Below are 20,834 nucleotides of genomic sequence, written 5' to 3'. Positions count from 1 at the left end.
AAGAGAATAAAATCTTTTCATAAGTCAGGAAAAGTAATAAAAGGATGAAGGGTTGGATTTGGAAGACTGGCATATTTTTTCTTATTTGTTTTCTTAGGACACCTAAAAACCAGAGCAGATATAAGTGAGCAAGGAAACAAGAAGGAAGAGGTCCAGAGCAGCAAACTGTACTTTTTGAGAAAATAGCTCCAGTAAAATAATCAGAGGTTTGGAATTTAGTAGAATTTTTTGAGTAATGTCAGTGCATTTTTGTCTATGAGAGCAGAAATAAGAAGCGATGCTTGAATTGAAAATACTCCAACTATAGCAGTGCATGGAGGAAGACATCTAAATATGCCTCCCTCTTCAAAGTCAAGCTTTAGGAATTGTGTACTCCACATGATCTGGATTTAAATCTGTTTCATTTGCTTGTGCTGGCTCTGGAGAATTTGAAAACAAGTTAGAAAATTGACTTGCTATGTTTTTTGCAGTTGTTCTGACTGTGGAGAAGCAAACAGGAGAACTCTCTTTGCTAGTTCAGTATATTTTTTTCAGCTTCCATTTAGATCTACAAGCCCTTTTTTGTCAGCAGTGTGTAGTGTTTTGCTTGTTTGTGCTGATTTTTAAGGGCATTGTATTTCGTTTAGGCAACACAATTTGAACCCAATCTTCTGCCATTTAAAAACTCTTTTCATTAAATATCCTCATTGCTTCTTTTCTTGTTCTCCCAAAATCACACCCTATTCTTTTAATACAATTGTTTTTCAGCCATATCCATTACATTTTAAAAGTATTGTAGGCAACTTTCCAGAGACCTTTTGGGTTTATTTGGCAGTGCTTATTAGTCAAAATTTCTCCAGCATGCTCCTTCTTCTGTCCTGCCTCAGCAATAATATATAATACCTAACTGGTACTGGGCACTTGGCCCAAAACTGATTTTGGTCACTTCTAATGACCTGAATTTCAAATCTGAAGGCAATAGAAGCTGTGGCGCTTCTAAGCTAAGACAAAATTAGGTAACTTGAACATTGCTGTCTTGTTCTTTCAGTTGCAAAAAAATTTCAGTTTTGCATCTGAAGAGCACTGCAGTGACTGATCTTTCTGACTATGGTCTGTTTTGCAATGTGAGTTCCAGGCAGAACCAGCAGAGCTTTCAATACTCTCCTGCCTTTTCTAGCTCACTGACAGCCCAGGAACTTGTGATTTTCAGTCCCTCTCTAATGGATTCATACACAGTTAAATACAAAGGGCCATTTTCCTGGATTACAGCCAGAGTTTAAAGCTTTCTGAAAATCACTTTTCTGCAAGTACCTGAACTTCTTGCTTCCCAAAGGTGAGAACTGTGAAGTTTGCTGTTCATGCACAGAGCACATGGTGGCAGTGCCAATGTCTATAGGAGGAGCTTATATGAACCCGGGTGTGGGAGGTCAGTCATTTGGAGTGATGCGTTAATTAAATGTCTTATGCTATGGATTCCTACTTTTTGTAACGATGGTGCTGATTTAGTCTCACTGCAAATTCAAATAAAGCTACTGCCTACAGCAATACTTACCAAATATATCCCTTATCTTTCAGACATTATCTTTCAGACATTCTGGAGTCAGATTCTGCTATTCAGCTAGACCAATTTTTTTTTCAATTTTCCAGTGAAAAGTTGCCTTTGAGTTTGAAATATTCGCACTCTGTGAGGCAACTTTGGTAAGGCAGAGTTAATACTACAGAGGCATCTTGTGTCAGCAAAACAATCTGTAGTATGAATCAAGGAGAGTACATGGTTAAAACCCTTTAAAATATAATTTTTGTCTTGAAAATTGAGAAGAAAATAATAATAAGTTCATATTCAATTGTTTTTAATTTCATAGTAACTGTTTTAGAGATAGAAGACCAAATTGGCTATTCCCAGACCACCAGGTGTTTCATTAGCACCCGAAAAGTCTCTGCAGTGGGAGCAAGTAATTTGCAGAGGGAGCCAGAAAGCAGATTTTTCCAGGATAAACTGTTCACCACTGATGAGTGTAATCCATGAATAACCTTATGATTTTAGTGGAAGTCAATGCTGCTGCTATCAAGCAACGAATTATGAATTCTCAGTAGATCCATGTCTTGAACTTTTCCACTCTAAATAAGTCCCTGATATTTCATTTTTCCCAATTAATTAACAATCAGGAGACTCTCAGAGAAGAATAGATTACAGAAAACCTGCGAATGAGATCAGATGCTTTTCCTAGATTAATTCACGAATAAATTTGAGATAATTTTTTTCAAAAGAAAGGAAAAGATGTCCTCATTTTCTGTCTTAAGGAAACTAAAAATAAAGAGAAAATAGAAAAACATAATGAGTTTTAAAATGAAACATTACTATTTTTTTCCAGAGGAAAACTGAAATGTGCTTGAAGATTTGGGGTTATTTATTAATGTTTTAGTGCTTCAGAACAGATAAAAATGTGTATACAAAATGTTTAATAGTCACACTTATTGGAGGTCTAAACTTACACATTGCATAAAAGAACCTACTCTAAATAGTTCACAGGCAGAGACTATAGTGATCTACATGTTAACATTTGGCTATCAATATAATTTGCACAATTTCAGCCTGAATAATCATAAGGAAATATTCATCTTTGGGATTTGGACAAATTACTTCATTACAAAAGTTGGAAAATATTACCTCTTGGCTTTTAGAAAAGTGTTTGTTTGTTGTTCTTGTTCTTTAAAAATTACATGTTAAAAATCAGGAGGTTTTTTGTTTCACAACTGTTTAGAGTCCCCACAGCTTTACAACTCTTGTTCTTAAATTTCTGAACAGCTGTTACGGTGGGAGACTAGGAAAGAATTACAGTTCGGGGATTGATAATGAAGTCCTACAATTGAATAGGTTTTGTATTTCTGTATTTCTCCAGTCTAGGTAACTTCTAGTATTTCAGAAGTTTCTAAAAAAATTAACTTGTATGTAGGGTAGAGAGAAATGGAACATATCAATTGCCTGCCTTCTTTTCTCTGGCACAGTTGCTGCTGTCCTGAAAGAGGCACAAACCTCCGAGGAGGGAAACAATGGGGTTACTTGGTGTGCATTTCCCTTTTCAGAAAAAGGATACTTGGAGCTTCATCAGTGCAGCTGAAATGTAGAGGGGTAAATTAATTTCTAAATATTTTGACTTTTAACTATAATACCCCTCATGTGCTCTGTCAGCATAACTTTCATTTGAAATGTGATTTCTGTTGTGCAAATGCTTTTTAAACACAATTTTTTATGTAGTACTAATATTTGTATAATCAAAACCTAATTTTAACAACTAGAAATAGTTTACTAAGTTAAAATCAAACAATCAGGAACAGAATTAATTTAATCTGAGCTTGAAAGATTAGACAAAGACTGAACACTTGAATAAACCAAAACACATATTGAGAATTCTCTATAGGCTGAAATGCATAACTTATTTGATTGATAAAGTATAGATAGTTTTGAGTGAGAAAAAGGGTAAATCAAATCAATTGTCACCACAATGTTTGTGTATGACTGTTCTGTTCATATTATAAGTATGGAATTTCTTTCATTAGTAAATAATGAGGTGTATTTTAGGAAAGTTTTTTTTTTTCCAATTTTGATTTTTAGATGTTGCTCCATCAAGATTATAGAAGCTAGGAGAAAAAAGCTGTCATGATTTTAGTAAATTAACTTATTTAAGAGTTCAGAGCAATCCACTGATGTGTAATACATGCAAATTTCAAGGTTAATCAAGAAATTGAGAGAAGTTAAATACGGAGTAGAATGTTTCCAGATGCCAGAATAAGCAATATGGATATTTTAATGTGAGTTTGCTGCTAGAATATTTCTTGTTGGTACTGGATATTAAAAGTTAACAAAATAATTAATAATAATGTATAAAATAATTTTATTGATTTATATTTAAAGTGGCAACTGATGCCACTTGGTTGCAAGAGACTCAGAGGTTTAGGCTCATAATAGCAGAGCTGGAGGCTCAAAAAGGAGAAGCAGGCAAAGCGCAGTCCACTAATGCTCCAAAATAGGAAGTCAAAAAAGGTTTGAAAATTCACATGTTTCAACTAATAGATCAGATTACTGCCCATGCTAAGAACTTTGAGATATATATGGTCTTTTAGTCTGATTCAAATTATCCCATTGTAAATTTAGGATGTTTTGGACTGTTAGAGAATGCCCTGTGTGCAGGGTGATGGTTCAGGATACTGTTTCAACCAGAGACAGTGAGATACAAAGGCGTGTGAAGTCAAGCCACTCTACATTTATTGCTGTCAAAATAAAATATAATGGAGGAATGATTGTGACTTGCTGACATTTTGCTCAAGAGAAAACTGAAATCAAATATGTCTGTGCTGTTAGAAACTGATGTCAAAACTTTAGGGAGCTGCAGAAGTACAATAAGAGAGAAAGATGTAAAACAAAACCACAGTGTGATCTTGGGATCTTTAGAAGTGTCACTTTCAAAGTGATCCTTTGTATTCCTAAAAAAAGAAGCAGTATTTGAGACAGTGATGGCTAACAGGGTTTTGTCACCCCAAGCAAATGGACACCATAGTGCAACATGTTTTCTAAATTCCTGTGGAAGAAACAAGAGGGAGTGTTCCATGGAATCCCAGGTAACAGCTATACTTTATTAAGAAAATATAGCCATGGGATGCAGTAGAATCAAAACAGTCAGCCTTGCCACCTCTCATCACTCCTGGAGTTTTCTTTTAAAGTGAAGAAACAACCTGAAAGACCCACTGCTTGGGAACTGATGAATTAAATTCACTGTAGACAGAAAATGTTGGCTTGCAAAAGCTCACCTTTTATATTGTGTGGTCACAGCACACAAGTTCCAGTGCTCTGCTGCATCTTCCAAGTTGCAAAGTGATTTTGAGAAGAAAACAGGGATTTTGGCTGGTGTACATACAGTATAATCTGATTAGTTTTCGACTGTTAGTGAGACACTGTTATGGTTCTGTTCTGATCTGGGGAATATGCAGGGCTGCAATGCACTATCAGCAGATTTGGTACAGTGGAAGTGGGGACACTTGGGTTTCCATGCGCTGTGACAGACTGCTGTTGGAGTCTAAGAGATATGGAAGATGTTCATAGTTTGTGAGTTCATCAGTTGGGGTGCAAGGCTCTGTATCACATTGTCATTAAGATACTTCCTCTCCAGATTTGCACATTCAGACATTGAAGTCCTAATGCACTTTTATCCACAATACAACCCCTCTTCTTCTCTCCTGCAAAATTTATTAAGAGTTCTGTATGACTTTAAGAAAGGGCCAATGAATTTGCCTAGTTGATATAATTGTGATTAACTTTAGGACTTGCACTGTGTCATTCTTTGTTCTATGAGTAGTCCCAGGAAAAATTACAAGGGCTGAAGAATTTGTTAAAAACAACTAATTTATTCAGGAGTATTTGAAGAAAATGTTTACTGATCCTCTGTGAGGGATAGTGAGATTTTTCATATATTTCTAATTAAACTGTAAAATTCTATGTTTGCATAATAGTCTGCTTTGCTTGCTTGGTTGCATACTGGTTTGCTATTTTTAATTATTTCTATTTCTTATGCAAAAATCCTTTTCACCTTCTCTTTGCTCTAAGCAGTTTGTTGTTGTTCACAGTTGTATTTTCTCTGACAGCTTGCTTTGCTGTGTTTTCAGTGCATAAAGAGCAAAACGTACACTTCAGTCTCAATGGCTTTCATTTTAGATTAGGAAAGCTGAAATACACAGTGAGAACAAATATAAAATCTTCATGAGAGAGAAAGCAAAGAATCTGTAAGATCTGCAGTTTATAAAACTGTATAAACCTTTTATGTTTAATCCTATTATAATGCTGTCACTGGCTGACAGGCAGGTGGGGAGATTTTCCATTTTATGGCATAGAAAGGACAGATTTGTGATTAAGGCATAGGTTGGGTCTCAAAGGATTCTAGTTCAGTTTACATCTTTTGATATAAACTTTGTATGGGTGTCAGTTTAGACTTCACATTGCCTGTATCTTTTTTTCCTTTTCTCTGTATGGATAGCAGTCCTCTGTCTACCTAGATGTCATAGTACCAAAAATGTTGTCTTTTGCAGTGGAACTCTAAACTTTGCTGTAATCTGAAATTTAGGCCTCCAGTTCAGGGATGCAGTTGTGCATGTGCCTAATCCCTGTGGGAAGTCAGACTGTGTATTCAGTGTGTCTCTTCACCTGATGCTGAGAAAAGGAACACATTCAATGAAATGAACCAAACAATTCAATGTACCAAACAATGCATCTATTAGCAATATGAAATTTGCATAGTACAAACATTCAGCAAATTTCAGTGTTGGGAGTTTATATCTCAGTGTATTGCTAACCCTGCCGAAGCAAAAATGAATATTCATCTTTTTGGTGGTGCGCAGATAGCAGCAGATATTTAAAGGGCAGCTTCAGTGGAGTCTGAAATGCAAATCAGCATTTTAAAACACTCTTATTGGAACCTATTACTTTGTAATCATGTTGTCTGATATAAAGACAATATATTTTGATGTTCATATATAGTTGTTGTGGGTTTATATCTCATCTTTTATGCTGTTCATCTTGTCATGAAATCAGATTCCTCTTCAGCTGAGAGTAACATGCCTTGTTTTATTTTAGCCTAAGTTTTGTGCACTGGGAAGCTGTGTGACCCCCTCATATCATATTCAATCATTTAGACTTACAGTATTAATCAAGCAAAGATTTCTGCACCAACAAAAGAAATTAATTTGTGACACTTTGTCAAACAAAACATTTCTTTTCCAATTAGTGAAACTAGAAAGTTGTTTTTTAATTGCACAGTAAGAAACCTTAAATGGCTCCTTGAGAGCCATCTGATGTCCTTTGCTTACAATTTTGATATTTACAAGAAAGGCAAATTGTGTCTCTAGGTGTATTCTCACTTTTTCCACAGTCTGTAAAATAGGTCAAGGAGGACAAGTATCATTTGCATTTGCCACTTCTCCCAATAGCAGTATCATCAGAAAAGTTCTTGTTAGGAATAATTGCTTGGCAGTGTGAGCCAATTTATCCTGGTTTTGCTTGCAGATCATGGAGATAGAGCACTATAGGTGGAAATTTCTGTGCAGGTGTCCAGGATTGCTGCAGTCTCTGTCTCCCTGTGACTTTTGTCATTTTGTCCTAGTCAATGCAGAAACTATCCAGTAGATGTACATTCATTTCCTCCTTTTATTCTTCTTCAAAGACAGCTTTCAGAAATACATTTTCTGTTCCTCATTGCCTCCAAATACGTACTTCAGTCTTAAATGGATTAAACTCAAGAGATGGGTGTAGAATCCACATCCTTGGTTTCTATGGTAGCAAATGGAATTTATTCCAAGACTGCCTTGATGAGTACAATCAGGTACAATTGTAGGGTGATCACCTAGAGGAGGATTCTGGTTTCTTGAAACTGGAAAATCTTAATTTTATGTAACATTATTAGTCAATGATTAGGGAATCAGTATGGGGACAGAGAAACTAAATCCTGGGATTTACACTGCCCATGAGTGTCATGTTCTGACGTAAGATTGTATTTGCCTGCTGCTGGTAAGGAACTAAGGTGAATAATTTCATAAGGTTAATAAATAAGCTGAAAGAGCCTGAATGTTGGCTATAGGTTGCTATAGGTTTTGTTAACCTGATGTAAAGAGACATTTTAGATTCAAAATAGAAGGAATAATGCAGTATATCTTTATATGTCATTCTCCAACCTACAAAAACACCCAAACCAAAAATATCTTGAGACAAATGGGTCTGCTTCTGTCTAGAGGTGACATTCATAGTGCTTCCCTCCTTAATGGGGTTGGGCAGTTTGCTAGACAGCTTAATAATGCAAAGCAACACTTCACCTACTCTCCAGGCAGAGTGATATTTCAGGAAGAATATTTGGGTAATAATTATGAATATCATAAAATGGCTCACTTTCTTGTTTTCAATATTTACTGTAAAATATGTAGTATGGTTAAACTGAAGATTACCTATGAAGATGGTATCCCCGGCTGGTACTTTAAACATTTAGTGGTAGAGCAAACATATTAAAGGTATGAGTGAGAAACACAGTAATGAATGTTATTAACTCTTTATGCACCCTAATATTTAGCTTTATATAAGTGTTACAAAGAGACGATGTATCACTGAAGTGATAACTTTTAAAAATTCTGTATGTACCTGTCCAACAATTTGATGGAAAAAAATGTTTGTTAATGTGTGAAGAACCTTGTACCTGTCTCCTATGTTTATCTTTTTTTATGCTAATCTGTGGATCTTAGTTGCCGTCTATACATCTCTGTGAGTTTGGGTGGACTCAGCAAAATCCCTGACAAAATGTAACAAGTCACACCTAAGAGATGGTTCTACAGTTTTGGGGGGCATTTTTGATAACACAGGTTAGAACATTGTTCTGCAGTTGTGAGCTTGTGTGGGAGATCTCAGCAGGGATTTCTTTGGTCCCTCCTTGGTTCCTCCACCTTACAAGGTGGGATTGATGGCTCCTTACGAGCATGGACATGTCACAGGAAGCAGCTCTGTCCTGTGTCAGTTTAAAGGCCATTTCCCCTGTGTTTTACAACATACACCAATGAAATGTCAGTTTTTTCTCTGTACAAGAAATGAAGAAAAAGTGAAGATATGAATTCTGAAGCTCCTATAGATGACTAAGTGGTAACTTGCCAAGTTATTTTTTTTGGTGAACTTCTCTCCTTAGGATTTGATTGTCTAAGTATACTAAGGACAGATGACCTGAGATTTTTTTTTTTTTAATTGTGCAAAGAAGGCTTTTTAAAGAAAATTGGTATCTTGTGCTGAACAAGAGGAAATGAAGTTAAAATGCAGATTACAGAGTTATTTGCACATGGTAACTTTACTTTCAGGTGGGGATGTATTCATTGCTAGTTGGGACATAACTATCCAGTGGTTCTGATTTTTGAATAATAATGTATTCCAAATTAGTGGAAAAGTTTTAGCTTTAGAATGCTAATTCTTAAAATGTATCTATTGAATTTTTAATTTATGGTTTCCATTATTTTACCGTATTTTCAGATATATAGTTCTTTTGACTGCTTTCTTTTTACTTTCATTTCCTATGGAATTATTTTAATTTTTTTCTTAATAAATAAAGTATTCCTTTTGTATTTTAACTCTTTGAAAAGCATGTTCCTTATAACTGGTAATAGTTGCAGAACATCTTTAGAAACTGTTGCTGTTTAGAATAAAATTCATTCTGTTATACTGTGGCATGAATGATTTGATTAGCATTCTGATTAATATTTTGCCTGCTACCTATGAATTAAACAGAACTTTTCAAGTTAGTTAGATTTTTATTACTAAACCTGAGACAGGGGTACTTTCCTTTTCTGTTTCAAAACGTTCATTGAATAAATTTTCTAGACACAATGTCAATCCATTTATTGGGACTGTGGTAAGTGATTCAGATGGGATAGAATTATTTAATTGTACTAGTAATAAAATTGGTGTGGGGATCTGGTAGTACTTCTTACAGGAATGGCCATGATGGTCTTAGTCTACCAAGAATAATTTATTAAATAACTATGGTTTGAATTTTTCTAAGATGATTAGAAAGACAAAAAGAGAACAAAAAATAAGCTGACAATACTTGTCTTTTTCTTTACCTAGAAAAATTAATTGCAAAGTAATTTAGAGTTTTTATTTTTTAAAACTTCCTCCCAAATACTACTTTTCAGTTTTATGGGTTTTTCTCAGGGGTTTTTTGGATGACAGGGTAAAATAAGGGCATCTTGAAAAGGAGCATCTTCTCCCCTTGTACTTTCCCTTTCCACCATGTATGAATTCAAGAGTACTGAGATCTCATTTCTTCTGTGCCTGGATGCCAGGGAGAGTGGGAGGGAAGGTAGAAGGAGCAATAACAGAGTACTTAGCATTTATTTGGCAAAATCCCCAGAAGAATTTTTACAATTATCTCAGATGTACATGAGGTGTGAACTTCAGCCTGTTTACATAATCAAAACCCATGTGTCTGCATTAACTCAGCATTATTGGCTCTTCCTCTTTGTACAGGTAGGAGAAACATCCATTGGCGATTAAACTGCATGTTCATGCAGTGCGCTTGTATTCAGCTTATCCCCTAGGAAATATTACCATAGCAAATCTTATTTCAGGTTTGGGATGGATTTTATTCTTAAATTACCGTTTTATCTTTAAATTCCCTGTAAAGGACAAAGTCACCAAGGCAGAAAATAAAAAGCTGATCAGATTATTTTCAAATTTCAGAGATTTTGAACAGGACCAACCACTTCACTACTTTACCAGACAGGCATACTGTAGTTTTGTTCACTTCTCAATAGCTCTAAGTTATGCAATTACAGAATAAATGTGTCATTTATACTTGGGCAATATTTGGTCCCAACTGCTGATACCAATGCTAAAAGAAGCAGTCAGAAACCATGTAGAGAAAAGGAAAAAACTTCTGGTTCCTAAAAAATTATATGTAGAAACATCCCTTTATGGTTACCTATTATATAATAATAACACTGAATAGCTAATAAATTTCCGTTATCAATATTCATTGATGCTGAATCTTTCAAATCATATTACCTTTTCCACATTGTGCTTTCTCATGCTGCTTAGGACTTGTGTTAGTGTACTGGTTTAGAGCACTGGGCCAGAAGAGATGAAGGAGGAGGTACCAGTAGCACTCAAGTAATAACTCAGTCTGGCAGTGGCTGGGACCTCCAGCTTGCTCAGGCTGTAGCACACCCAATTCCTTCATGGGCAGGTAAGAAGGCTCTTTAGAGGGTTTTGGAAGGAAGCCATGATTTTGGTTTAAAAAAATCTCTATTTTCTGAATTCTGTTTAGTTCTACTTTCAGATGTATTTGGAACTCAGATTTGTTTCTTTGCAAGTGCTAGGTGTGAGGTTGACAACAGCTTGAAGGAGGAACTGCCCTTCCTCTTCTTGAGAGTGAGTGTTCCAAAGGACAGAAAAACTTTCCAGTGCCTAAAAATGTTATTTTATTAAAGCACAGACAAATATTCTAGAACGAGATGACTCTTCAAATATAGGGAGTTCTCATCAGTTATGGCAGATCATGCTGAGTAGTTTGAAACAAATCCCTTCATGTATACTATGAATTTGCGAAGTGTTTTCTTAGCATAATTTTGCTTTCTGTTTTACAGATTTTTTATACATTTGTGGCTTGAGATAATGTGTTTCCCATGCTACATTCTCTTCAGGTAACCACCCATGAGGTGTTTTGGACCTGTCTGTGCAAATGCTCTGTAGGACCTGGAGGGGAGCAGAACAAATATAGTCACACTCTCTGATGCTCATTCCCCTTTGTAACAAAGCCTGATTTAGGATGTTTCCACAGTAAATTTAGAAGTAAGCAAATTATTTTAACAAATCACAATTGGAGGTGTACTTTAAATTGTTTGTAGTTTGTTTTCATAAATTTGGGTTAGGTTTTTGTTTTGTTTTGTTTTTCTGTTTTTTGTTTTGTTTTAGGGGGGTGTTTTTTGGTTTTTTTTGTTTTTGTTTTTGTTTTTGTTTTTTTTGTTTGGTTTGGGTTTTTTGTTGTTGTTGTTTTGGGGTTTTTTTGCTATGGTATATTTGCAAAACAATCTGTAGGGATAAAAGAGGGGGGAAAAACGCTTTTATATAACTACATGACCATTTCTTAAGTGGGTTTTGCTACAGTCATATTGTGGAGTGTACTCATTTTTAGGCTTATTTCTTCTATATGCAATTCAGCATAGAGGGATGGGCCTTAACAAGAACTGTCATCAGCTCTCCTGAAAGCAAGTAAAATAAAAGTGAGCTTATAGTTAGCAGTTGTTCTGTCTTACCTCTTTTTTGTTTCCTGATATCAAGTCCATTAATTTTATGATTTCACTTATAGCTTTTTTAGAAGTAACAGTTTTCAAATTACAATAATTTTTCAGTGTTGAAATGGAGTCACTGATTCAGGTGAAACTGTGGTGGTGATTTTTGGGACAGAAGCATTTGTGCAAGAAAGATCCAGAACTGCTAAATCAGCTGGAAGCCATCAAATTCAGGTGAATGTAACTGAGGGCAAAGGAATTGGAAAGACAACAAGGAGAGTGCTCTCTTGTATAACAAATCTCACTGTGGCAGCAGATTAAGACTTGGGATATACGTAGAACAAGAATGAGAAGCAGAAAAACTTTTGAAATTGGAATAGGTTTATGAGATTGTAGAAGTGCTAAAACCATCTGTCTAGTCTTTCCCTTCTAATCCTAAGGGAAGCACTGAAATGAATCCTTAGAGTTTATGGATATGCATAGTTTTATCAATACAAACATGGAGACTTAAGAAACCAAAATCTTCATAAAAGCATGGTAAATTTACATGGGATTTTTTTGTTCTTTAATACAGCAAAGTATCCAGCTATGCTAAATCATCCCTAGCAGGTCTGTCTGGCTTTCAAGCAGTTTATAGCCCGATTTGCTATTTTTCTAGACATCTTATAAATATATTAGCTGTGTGGATGTCTCTGTGCTTGTATCTCATTTTAGGAATGAAATAAGTCTTGATGTGGAGCCTTTTTGAGGAAGATTGGTGGTGTTTTTGTGGGGTTTTGGGTTTTGTTCCTTTTTTTTCCTATGGGTAAATTAAGATTAGGCTTCTCACAGCAAAATAACTGAATCTATAGTTAGGCTTATAGCATATGGTTGAAAATTCTAAAGAGAGTGATAGCAGATTAAATCTCTTCAGATATAGGTTTCAATATGCCAGTATTAAAAAGCATTTATTGGGTGGAAAGATCAATATTTCTGATGTTTTTCATACTGGCTGAATTAAAGCTACATTAATATTTTCTTATTTACTTTTCTCATTTTGATAATCAATATGAATTTTATGTGAATCCAAATGAGAATGCCTAATCCAGTCTAACATACTGTGGTCTGGGTACTTTTCCCACAAGAAAGATAACCTTTTTAAATGTATTTTTGTGTAGTAATTTGACATTCTAGAATTAATTATTCAAATCTGTTTTCTGACTTGTAAGCAAGCTTTTAGTTAATGTCTGTTATTCAAGATCTTTTAAAGGTCATGAGCTTTCTTTTACATATTCAACAGGTATGTTTTTCATTGTAAATCTTGACTTTAAAAAAAAGCCCCACAGTAATGTGTAAGTAGGAAGTCTAAATCTTTTCATCTGCAGAATCCTTATAAATAAGGAGAGGAAAGTGCACTGGCTTTCAATTTTTATAAATGGAACAATAGATCTCTCATGGGTATAAACCAATTCATCTGTGAAGCTTTTAATAAGATTTAATTAAATTCTCAGCAAAAGAGACTGAAATTTTGTTTGAAAGACAATACTTATTTTTAAAATACTATTTTGTCCCCTGGGCTGTAATTAGGCTGTGCTTAGATGGATTCCTCATGTTTTGCTTTTCTTCTTTTCTTCACTCTTACTACTGGGTTCTGCCTTGGATGATGCCTTAGTTTAAAATAACAGGCTTTAGTCCCTCAACTGCAGAAGCCCACAAACAGCCTTTATTTTTCATGAAGACCTCATCTTGTAGTTTTTAATTTCAAAATAATATTAACTTTCTACCATGGCATCACTAAAATCTGATCCTTCATGCATGTAGATGAAGCCTGAATCCCAAAGGTACTCTATTAAAAGCTCAGAGAACTGCAACCTTCATTATTTTAGCCTTGAAAATTATTTTCTGTAGATCACTTTGCCTTTAATTTGCCTTCTTAGCTTGTTGTTCTGGCCTGCCACTTTAGTCCATTAATAACAAATTCTTTTGCTTGCTTGTCTAATTTGGTTCTCAGCTGCAGCCTGGATAGAGCAGATCAGCTTAATAAAACCTCAGTTTCTCTCCTTAACTACCAAATTCTCCCACAAATTCTTTTTCCACTTTGTCCTGCCTTTTCTCTGAAGCATGAGAAACTCTTTAGCAAACCTGGAAAAGTCCATGTTTATCCACTTCCAATCCTTTTTTGCAGCTCATCTCTACCATGGTCCTACAAAACCCAGATTTGGTGGTAAGGCAGATAATCCAAAACTGTATTTTCCAAAATATTTTTTGTTCCATATAAAACAATGCTATCCACTAAAATTTATGCGGCTAATAGAGCTTTCTTGTTCCTTTTCTGACATTATTCACTTGCCTCATTATTTTATAAGTATTCTTCTTTCTTTTTCTACATGTTTTAATAATGAAGGGCTTTGGGGGCACAGGTGGAAGGAGGTCTAAATATTTGGACCTCCAATAGTTGTTGCAATAGCTGTGTCATTGAAACTGACACCCATTGTTATTGGGCCAGTCCAGCCTTGCTATAAAATGTAGCATACATAATTTATGTAACTGTGGGAAAATAAGGTGGAAATGAGGTGGAGGAGTGGATTTTAAAAAAGACTCCTTGTCCCCTTTTTCGTGTGTGTGTGTGTATCTTTAGCATTTTTTTAATTGTACAGAGGCTAAAATTATTCCATACTTGCTTGGCAAAATACATATTTTTGAGGCTGGATAACACAAAAAATAGGAGAACTATTGTTGAGTCACATAATCTTCCTGAATACCAGCTCTTTATTTACAGTCTGGGTTTGTAAATGTTATAAATGTGTAAAGATTTATAAATGCTTTGAAGGTGTTCTGTTTTAGTATAATCCCTGGGACAACAGTGTCTTGTCTTGGTCAGAATATTACATACTTTTGGAATATAAATAGCAAGTAAATAATTGTGCCACTAGAGTATACTTGATAAAACTTCCAATGCCAATCGGAACATCCTCAGACACATCCCAGAGCAGTAATATTTATTTGCATTGTGATGAGCTTGAAAACATCTCAGCAAGCCTGGTGTATCAAGAGAGAGTTTCTACCCTGAAATACAACTGGGAGAGTTAGTATGTATAATGTATATATTAGTATAATGTTTTCTATACTATGTATACATGAATGTGTCTATATAGATAGGTTTCTGGGCCGTTTTCTTCTGAATAATAGCACTTATCACATGCATATGTAATTTTGCCTACTGTTTTGTTTACTGTGGTGGCAATCTGGCTTTACAACACAAAGGTTTGTTTCTCTACTGAATAGCTAAAATAATCCATGTTAGAGCAACACGTAGCACTAGATTGCAGTTTGGTGTCAATTTCTTACTGGGAATTATGTGTTTCTTCATGAACCATTCCATTTTCCCCAGGAGGAAATTAGAAATCCACTCAGTATGCATGGCAGGAGCGAGGTTATGGGTAATGACTGATTAGGGTCTTATTTTCTTTACTTTGTGTCGTGATATATGGTGAGCAAAGTTCATTCACCTCCTTGAGGCAGATGTGGCACACTTTTCCAATTTGTGTGGTTTGCATTATTGAGATGGGAATATATAAATTCTTAACTTCTCCCTTGCTGGAAGGAGAAGCCAAACTTGCACAAGTGAGGGATGGGATCATTTGTTCCTCATTTCCTCATTGTTATATCTGATTCATCAGTACTTCAGGTTTTCTTAGGCACAGGTAACCTGATGGCTGAACGAGGGTAAAGTGCTTAGTGTCACATTAATCCCACAGATCATGACCAAAAACATTCTGTGCATGTTAACCAAAATGCGCTTGGAATGAGGGCATTAAACGGCTGGTTTGGACTGAGTTTCATAGCGATATGTATAAAACATATATGAGAGCAAGGAAAAATTGAAACTTTAAATGTCTAACATTGGTCACCCTTATTAATTGCAAGAAAATAAAAGAAAGCTCTTAAATCATTGACTACTGGGAAAAAAAAAATAGAGATCAGTCTGGTACCAGTTGAAACACCTTCCCATGTGAAAGGTGATTGGCACTAATTCAGTGGAGACTCTCTAACTAGATAAAAGAAGGTTATTTCTCTTTAGAATGCTTCCAGTTCAGTGATTTTTAAAACTTTTTTTTTTTTTTAAGAATAAGATAACCTTCAAAAGAGTTAGTCTCCATTCTTGAAAGTTATGTGTGAGTCATTTGACTACAAAATGAGACAAAGCAGAGGGTTATAAGGATTATAATCACTTATATTTAGGCAGCTGATAAATCCAACTGGTCAAGCAGTCTAGTTCTCAAAGCAGGCTTTTGACAAACTCATCACAGAAAAACTGGGGTTGAGTGCGGCAGTTTTATTGAAAAAGTCCACAGGTGTGTGCAATTCCTTTATTAAAATGTTTCCAAATACATTGGAATAGGAGCAACTGATGATCAAGAGATATTCCTTTTTTAAACATTTTTATTTCCAAAATTATACAAACATTGGAAAACTTTTCTTTTCCTCCATTTCAATTAATAATAATTCTGTAGTGATAAGTTATAGGTCTCCCTTTTCAAGCTGCAAGCCCACTTTTCTGGAGGTGACATTTTGCATCTTTGACAATTAAAAAAAAAATCAGTCATATTTACATGTGCTTAAGGTTGCATAATTGACCATCATACAGGTTCTGAAAACCAGTGGTTTTCAAGACTCACCCAGGTGGGTTGAAGGTTTTAAATACATAACTGCATACATGTGATTTAGTAGCCAAGACACCCTCTGCTCCCTTTTATTTTCAAGGCTATCTATCAACTCTGTGCTAGCCATGGCAAAGGTTTTAGTAAAGGTACTCACTGAGTGAAAGTAGCACTGACAACAGCTATTACTGATCAAGGACATGAATGGGCAGAGAACTGTGTGTATATATGCAATAGAAGGACTAATGTTTCAAAATTAACTTGAAGCTCTTTTGTAAAAATAATGTCTAGAATAAAAGCTATTTCCTGTACTGGATTGAAGAATAAAAGTCCCCACAAACACTTGTGTAAGGAAAAAAGTGGAGCTCAACATGGGAAAAGAACAATAGTAGAAGCACATGGATTAAATTCAGAAGCTGATCTTGCAGTGTATAATTTCTGGAGATTCAATTGAAATATAGCAACACTATTAATGGGAAATGAAGGTTACAACTGCAGAGGACACATACATTACACTTTATGAGCTATTATATTGGCCATACAGATTTGTCTATGTTATTTAGTTGAATCCTTAAGGCTTCTCTAATATCTTGCATGACAGTGCTGTCTGCTTGGATCTTCCATGCATGAGGGAGAAGGGCAATTTTTCAAGAAAAAAGAAAATTAGGTTTGTCCACATTTCAATTACAATAGCACATCCAGAGACACAAAATAAAAGACAAAACTTTATGGTACCTTTTTTCATTATTTTGGCCCCCAAAAGATGCATGCACTAGGCTTTATGTACTATAAGGTATTATAATATTTACAGCATTGTACATGTTACAGCTCTTAAAGGGATGGCAAAGGGTAAGGTCTATTTCCATCTTGGTGGGAATAGAAGTAATTTTCCTTGCTTAATAATACCTATTCAAAGTGAGAGATGACTCTTCCAGAAAGAAAAGCCCACAGAGAATAAAGCTATGGCATAATTATAGCCAATATTAACAAACTGTACAGCACTTTACCTGGGAATTCTCCTCTCTCTCACTCCTGTTTGGAATCACAGGATTGATTCCAAATATCAACTAATAAGTGATGTTGCTATGCTCCCCTTGCCCTTTCTGCCCTGTTTCTCTCTATTCCAGCAGGTATAGGTGTATCTTACCTATTGACATTATTTTATTTTTAAATTATTTTGGCATGTGGAATGGACATGTAATTCACAATAACCTGATGGCAATTTTTGGACAAATGATATGACTGATATTTACGGGATTATGGCACTAAAGAATTCAGATCACTAAAAAGCGCATCATAAATACTTCAAGTGGATTTAGGAAACCATCTCTCTAAGAAATTCAGTGAGTAAGGCTCGTATCACTGATTTTCTACTGCTTTTAAAGGTACAGATATGATACCCAATACACCAGGTTAAACAAGCAGAAGGCGGTTGGGAAGAAGATGCGGGCATAGGAGTCCATTTTGGCAATGCGGATGTGTATTCTGCCATGCCTCCACGCTCCCGTCCGACAATCCTCAAAGCAGCAAAAAAAACTGGCACAGTCCTTGCCATCAAGACACTCATACCCATATTCTTCATCCCTTTCTTGGAGGTGTGTAGCATTGTTCATTTGAATAGTAGCTGATCGGGGGCGGATGTCAATAGTAGGTGCCTAAGGTGGAGTAGCAAAAAAGAAAAAGATGGTAGAGGGAGAAGCTTTTTTATTATCACCAGACCAGCTGGGGGATGATGGTCAACATGTGAATGATGGTTCTGTGGGGGGGTACATAGGAAATTGCTAAGGTGTTCTAATGGCGATATTACCTTGAACTTATGAAAATCAGTTGCATCATAGCCTTTAGAGGAAAGCAACACAAATCAATCTAAAGTTAACAGCTATAGGCAATTAGCTTCAAAGATAAACTGAGTAAACATGAGAGGTTAAATGAAACACCCAGGAATGTAATTGATGGTATTATGAATTTTTATTTTATAGTTTACATAGCTGCTTGATATCTGAAGGCAATTTGTGTATTGCACATGAAAGGAACTGCATCAATTGTAAATGCAGGATTTTAAAAGGGGTAGTTAATGTTGAGAAAAATGCAAATATGTATACACAGGAAAAAGGAAGAAACTAGGTCTTTTGAATAAGATTAGGAGAATCTCTATAAGACTCTCCAATTATTTGAATATATGCAGCTCACCACCTACTGATGTTCACCAGCTAGAAGGTTCAACATGTTCCAAATTTTATATAGTAGCTGTACATGTATATATACATGCATATATTTAGAATGAATCAAGCAAGTTGAGCATTTAAAACACATTTGAGCACTGGGTGAATGTTGGGAAGATAGGCATTGAAATTTCATGCTATTAGTTATTAGGGAAACATAACAATTCCATTCCATAAATATATAAATTCAATGTAATTTATTTTGTGTGATTTCTTCCCCTCTACCCATTGCCCCTTTAAAATTTTTTAAATAAAATCTCTGCATTTCTGAATGGAGATAAGGTTTTGATGTGGAACACAGCTAGATATATTTCGTAATTTTCTAAGTGTGTTGATCCAGTGACAACATTAAAAATCTATATACATCTTAAACCCTTTCAAAACTCTGATTTTAAAATTTTTTTGTTCTTAATGAACAGCATTTTATTAATTGATGGTGACACTGAGTTATTTTTCAGGTCACCATCAGAATAGATTTGGTTTTACTATTAGGAGTGAAATCACAAAGGTTAAAAATCCAGGGTCAGAGCTGAGTTCTAAAAGGGTGTATTGGAGGTTTTTAGGATGGCTGGTGCTATTGGATCCCATGGTAAATTGAGAGAGAGGAGCAGAAGTGTTTTAACATTAAACTCTCTTAATTCATGTGATCCAATAATGTTGGTCACTCTTGAACTTAGGTAAGTTCAGAACCACAGTGCATTGGTATTTGGGCTGCTGAATCAACTCTACAAATTGTTTAGAAATTTGTAACCATTCTACTTAATTAGGAAGTAGCTTGAGTAGCTGTCTCATTAATTAAAAGACCAAACAAAACACCACTCTCATCTAAGCTCTAATAGTTAAATTCAGCAGTCGCATGCAGTGAATTTCCATTCCAAAAAACATTATACCTTGAAGGAAAACATCCGAAGAAGCTTTCATTTTGTAGACAGAAAAGAGAATCAGAGGGTTTTGTTTTAAATTAAAGAAAGGAAAGAAAGAGACAAAAATAATGTAAATTAAAAATATGTTTCTAAAACACGGTAAGTCAAAAATAACTAAATTTATAGAAAGATTGCGATTACAGCAATTGAAACAAGTATCTGTAACACAAAATCCCCCACATTTTCAACTTGTCACTGTCTTGTTTACATTTAGGCCAAAGACAAAGATATCAAACTCCTGTTAGATTTTCATATCCTGAGGGGATTCTAGTCTTTTATGCTGAACTGTTTTGAAAGAGACCATTCACAATTTATAGAAGCACTTTTTAGAAAGAAGACTTTTTACCTGCAGACTGTGCCCTGAACACTCTAATTTTAAGGTTTTTTAGACTCTGTGATTAGGATTCAGGCAAACATTTATAGTTCTGTTTCTTCCCAGATGCTCAATGAGCAGATGAGCAATGTAAAGAACAATTTATTTGTCCTTATAGGGATACCTTAAAGTGAAACAATTAGGTGCATTTAGTTTTGCTTCTTTACCTGACTGCATAAGACACACATACACACAGACACTTTTATTTCCATCTAATACAGGACACATCACTTTAGCATTTTACTTTGTGTTTTAAGTCTACTCTTAGCAGCTTTCAAACTTGAAATTATAGGACTAGTATGTAGTGAAAGGTTCCTTAATTGCTATTTTTTCTATATCAATTTTTGTGATGTATTTTAAAGCTAAAAGAGAATATCTTCAAAAGTCCTTGAATATTTTAGCAGAGCAAATCCAAATTACTTTATTCTTTGTTAGATGCCTGAAATGGAGATGAAAATACTCTTTATTAATGTAAAATTAATTTTTCCTTCACATTTTTCACTTTTTTTTTTGTTTGTTTGGTTGGTTGGTTTAAGGATGTTTTTGTGATTTTTTTTGTTTGTTTGTTTGTTTGCAGGGTTTTTTGTTCATGGGGGTGTTTTGGGGTTGGGTGTTTTTGAGGTTTTTTTGGTAGATGATTAGGCTAATGTTTTAGAGATTCTAGACGACACATTTGTCAGCTTACTTGACAAAGGCAAGGAAAAATCTGTCCTGTACAAAATAAGCATCAAATTCTTTCCCTGTGTGGGCAATAGCCCAAATCACTACTGAGGGTATTTCCAGAATTTTTTTATTGCTGCTATTATATACATTATTTTTACTATTGGGTAGTACATATCCATAACTATCATTATAAACTACTATAAAATCATTTTCTAAGACAGAGAAGTAGGTA

At 35.0% G+C, this 20,834-nt stretch overlaps 1 protein-coding gene across 2 annotated transcripts in view; it reads right to left on the bottom strand.

Moving 5' to 3' along the window:
• Positions 1-16,076: 16,076 nt before the first annotated feature.
• GABRG2 (gamma-aminobutyric acid type A receptor subunit gamma2) overlaps positions 16,077-20,834 on the bottom strand; it is a 65,255-nt gene continuing 60,497 nt past the window's right edge. The window contains exons 9-10 of one of the 2 annotated variants that reach the window (XM_088173824.1): positions 19,534-19,557; positions 16,077-18,076 (exon numbers count right to left, since the gene is read on the bottom strand). In XM_088173824.1, coding sequence (XP_088029950.1) covers positions 17,801-18,076; positions 19,534-19,557 — 300 coding nt within the window. In that variant the 3' untranslated portion in view covers positions 16,077-17,800. The remainder of the gene's footprint in view (positions 18,077-19,533; positions 19,558-20,834) is intronic. The other variant, XM_014877337.2, reaches the window with a different exon arrangement.

The sequence above is a fragment of the Sturnus vulgaris genome, chromosome 15 (genome assembly GCF_052056855.1).
Source record: "Sturnus vulgaris isolate bStuVul1 chromosome 15, bStuVul1.hap1, whole genome shotgun sequence".
Lineage (NCBI taxonomy): Eukaryota > Metazoa > Chordata > Aves > Passeriformes > Sturnidae > Sturnus > Sturnus vulgaris.
The sequence above is the reverse complement of the archived record's forward strand: the minus strand, read 5'-3'. Positions and strand labels throughout refer to the sequence as shown.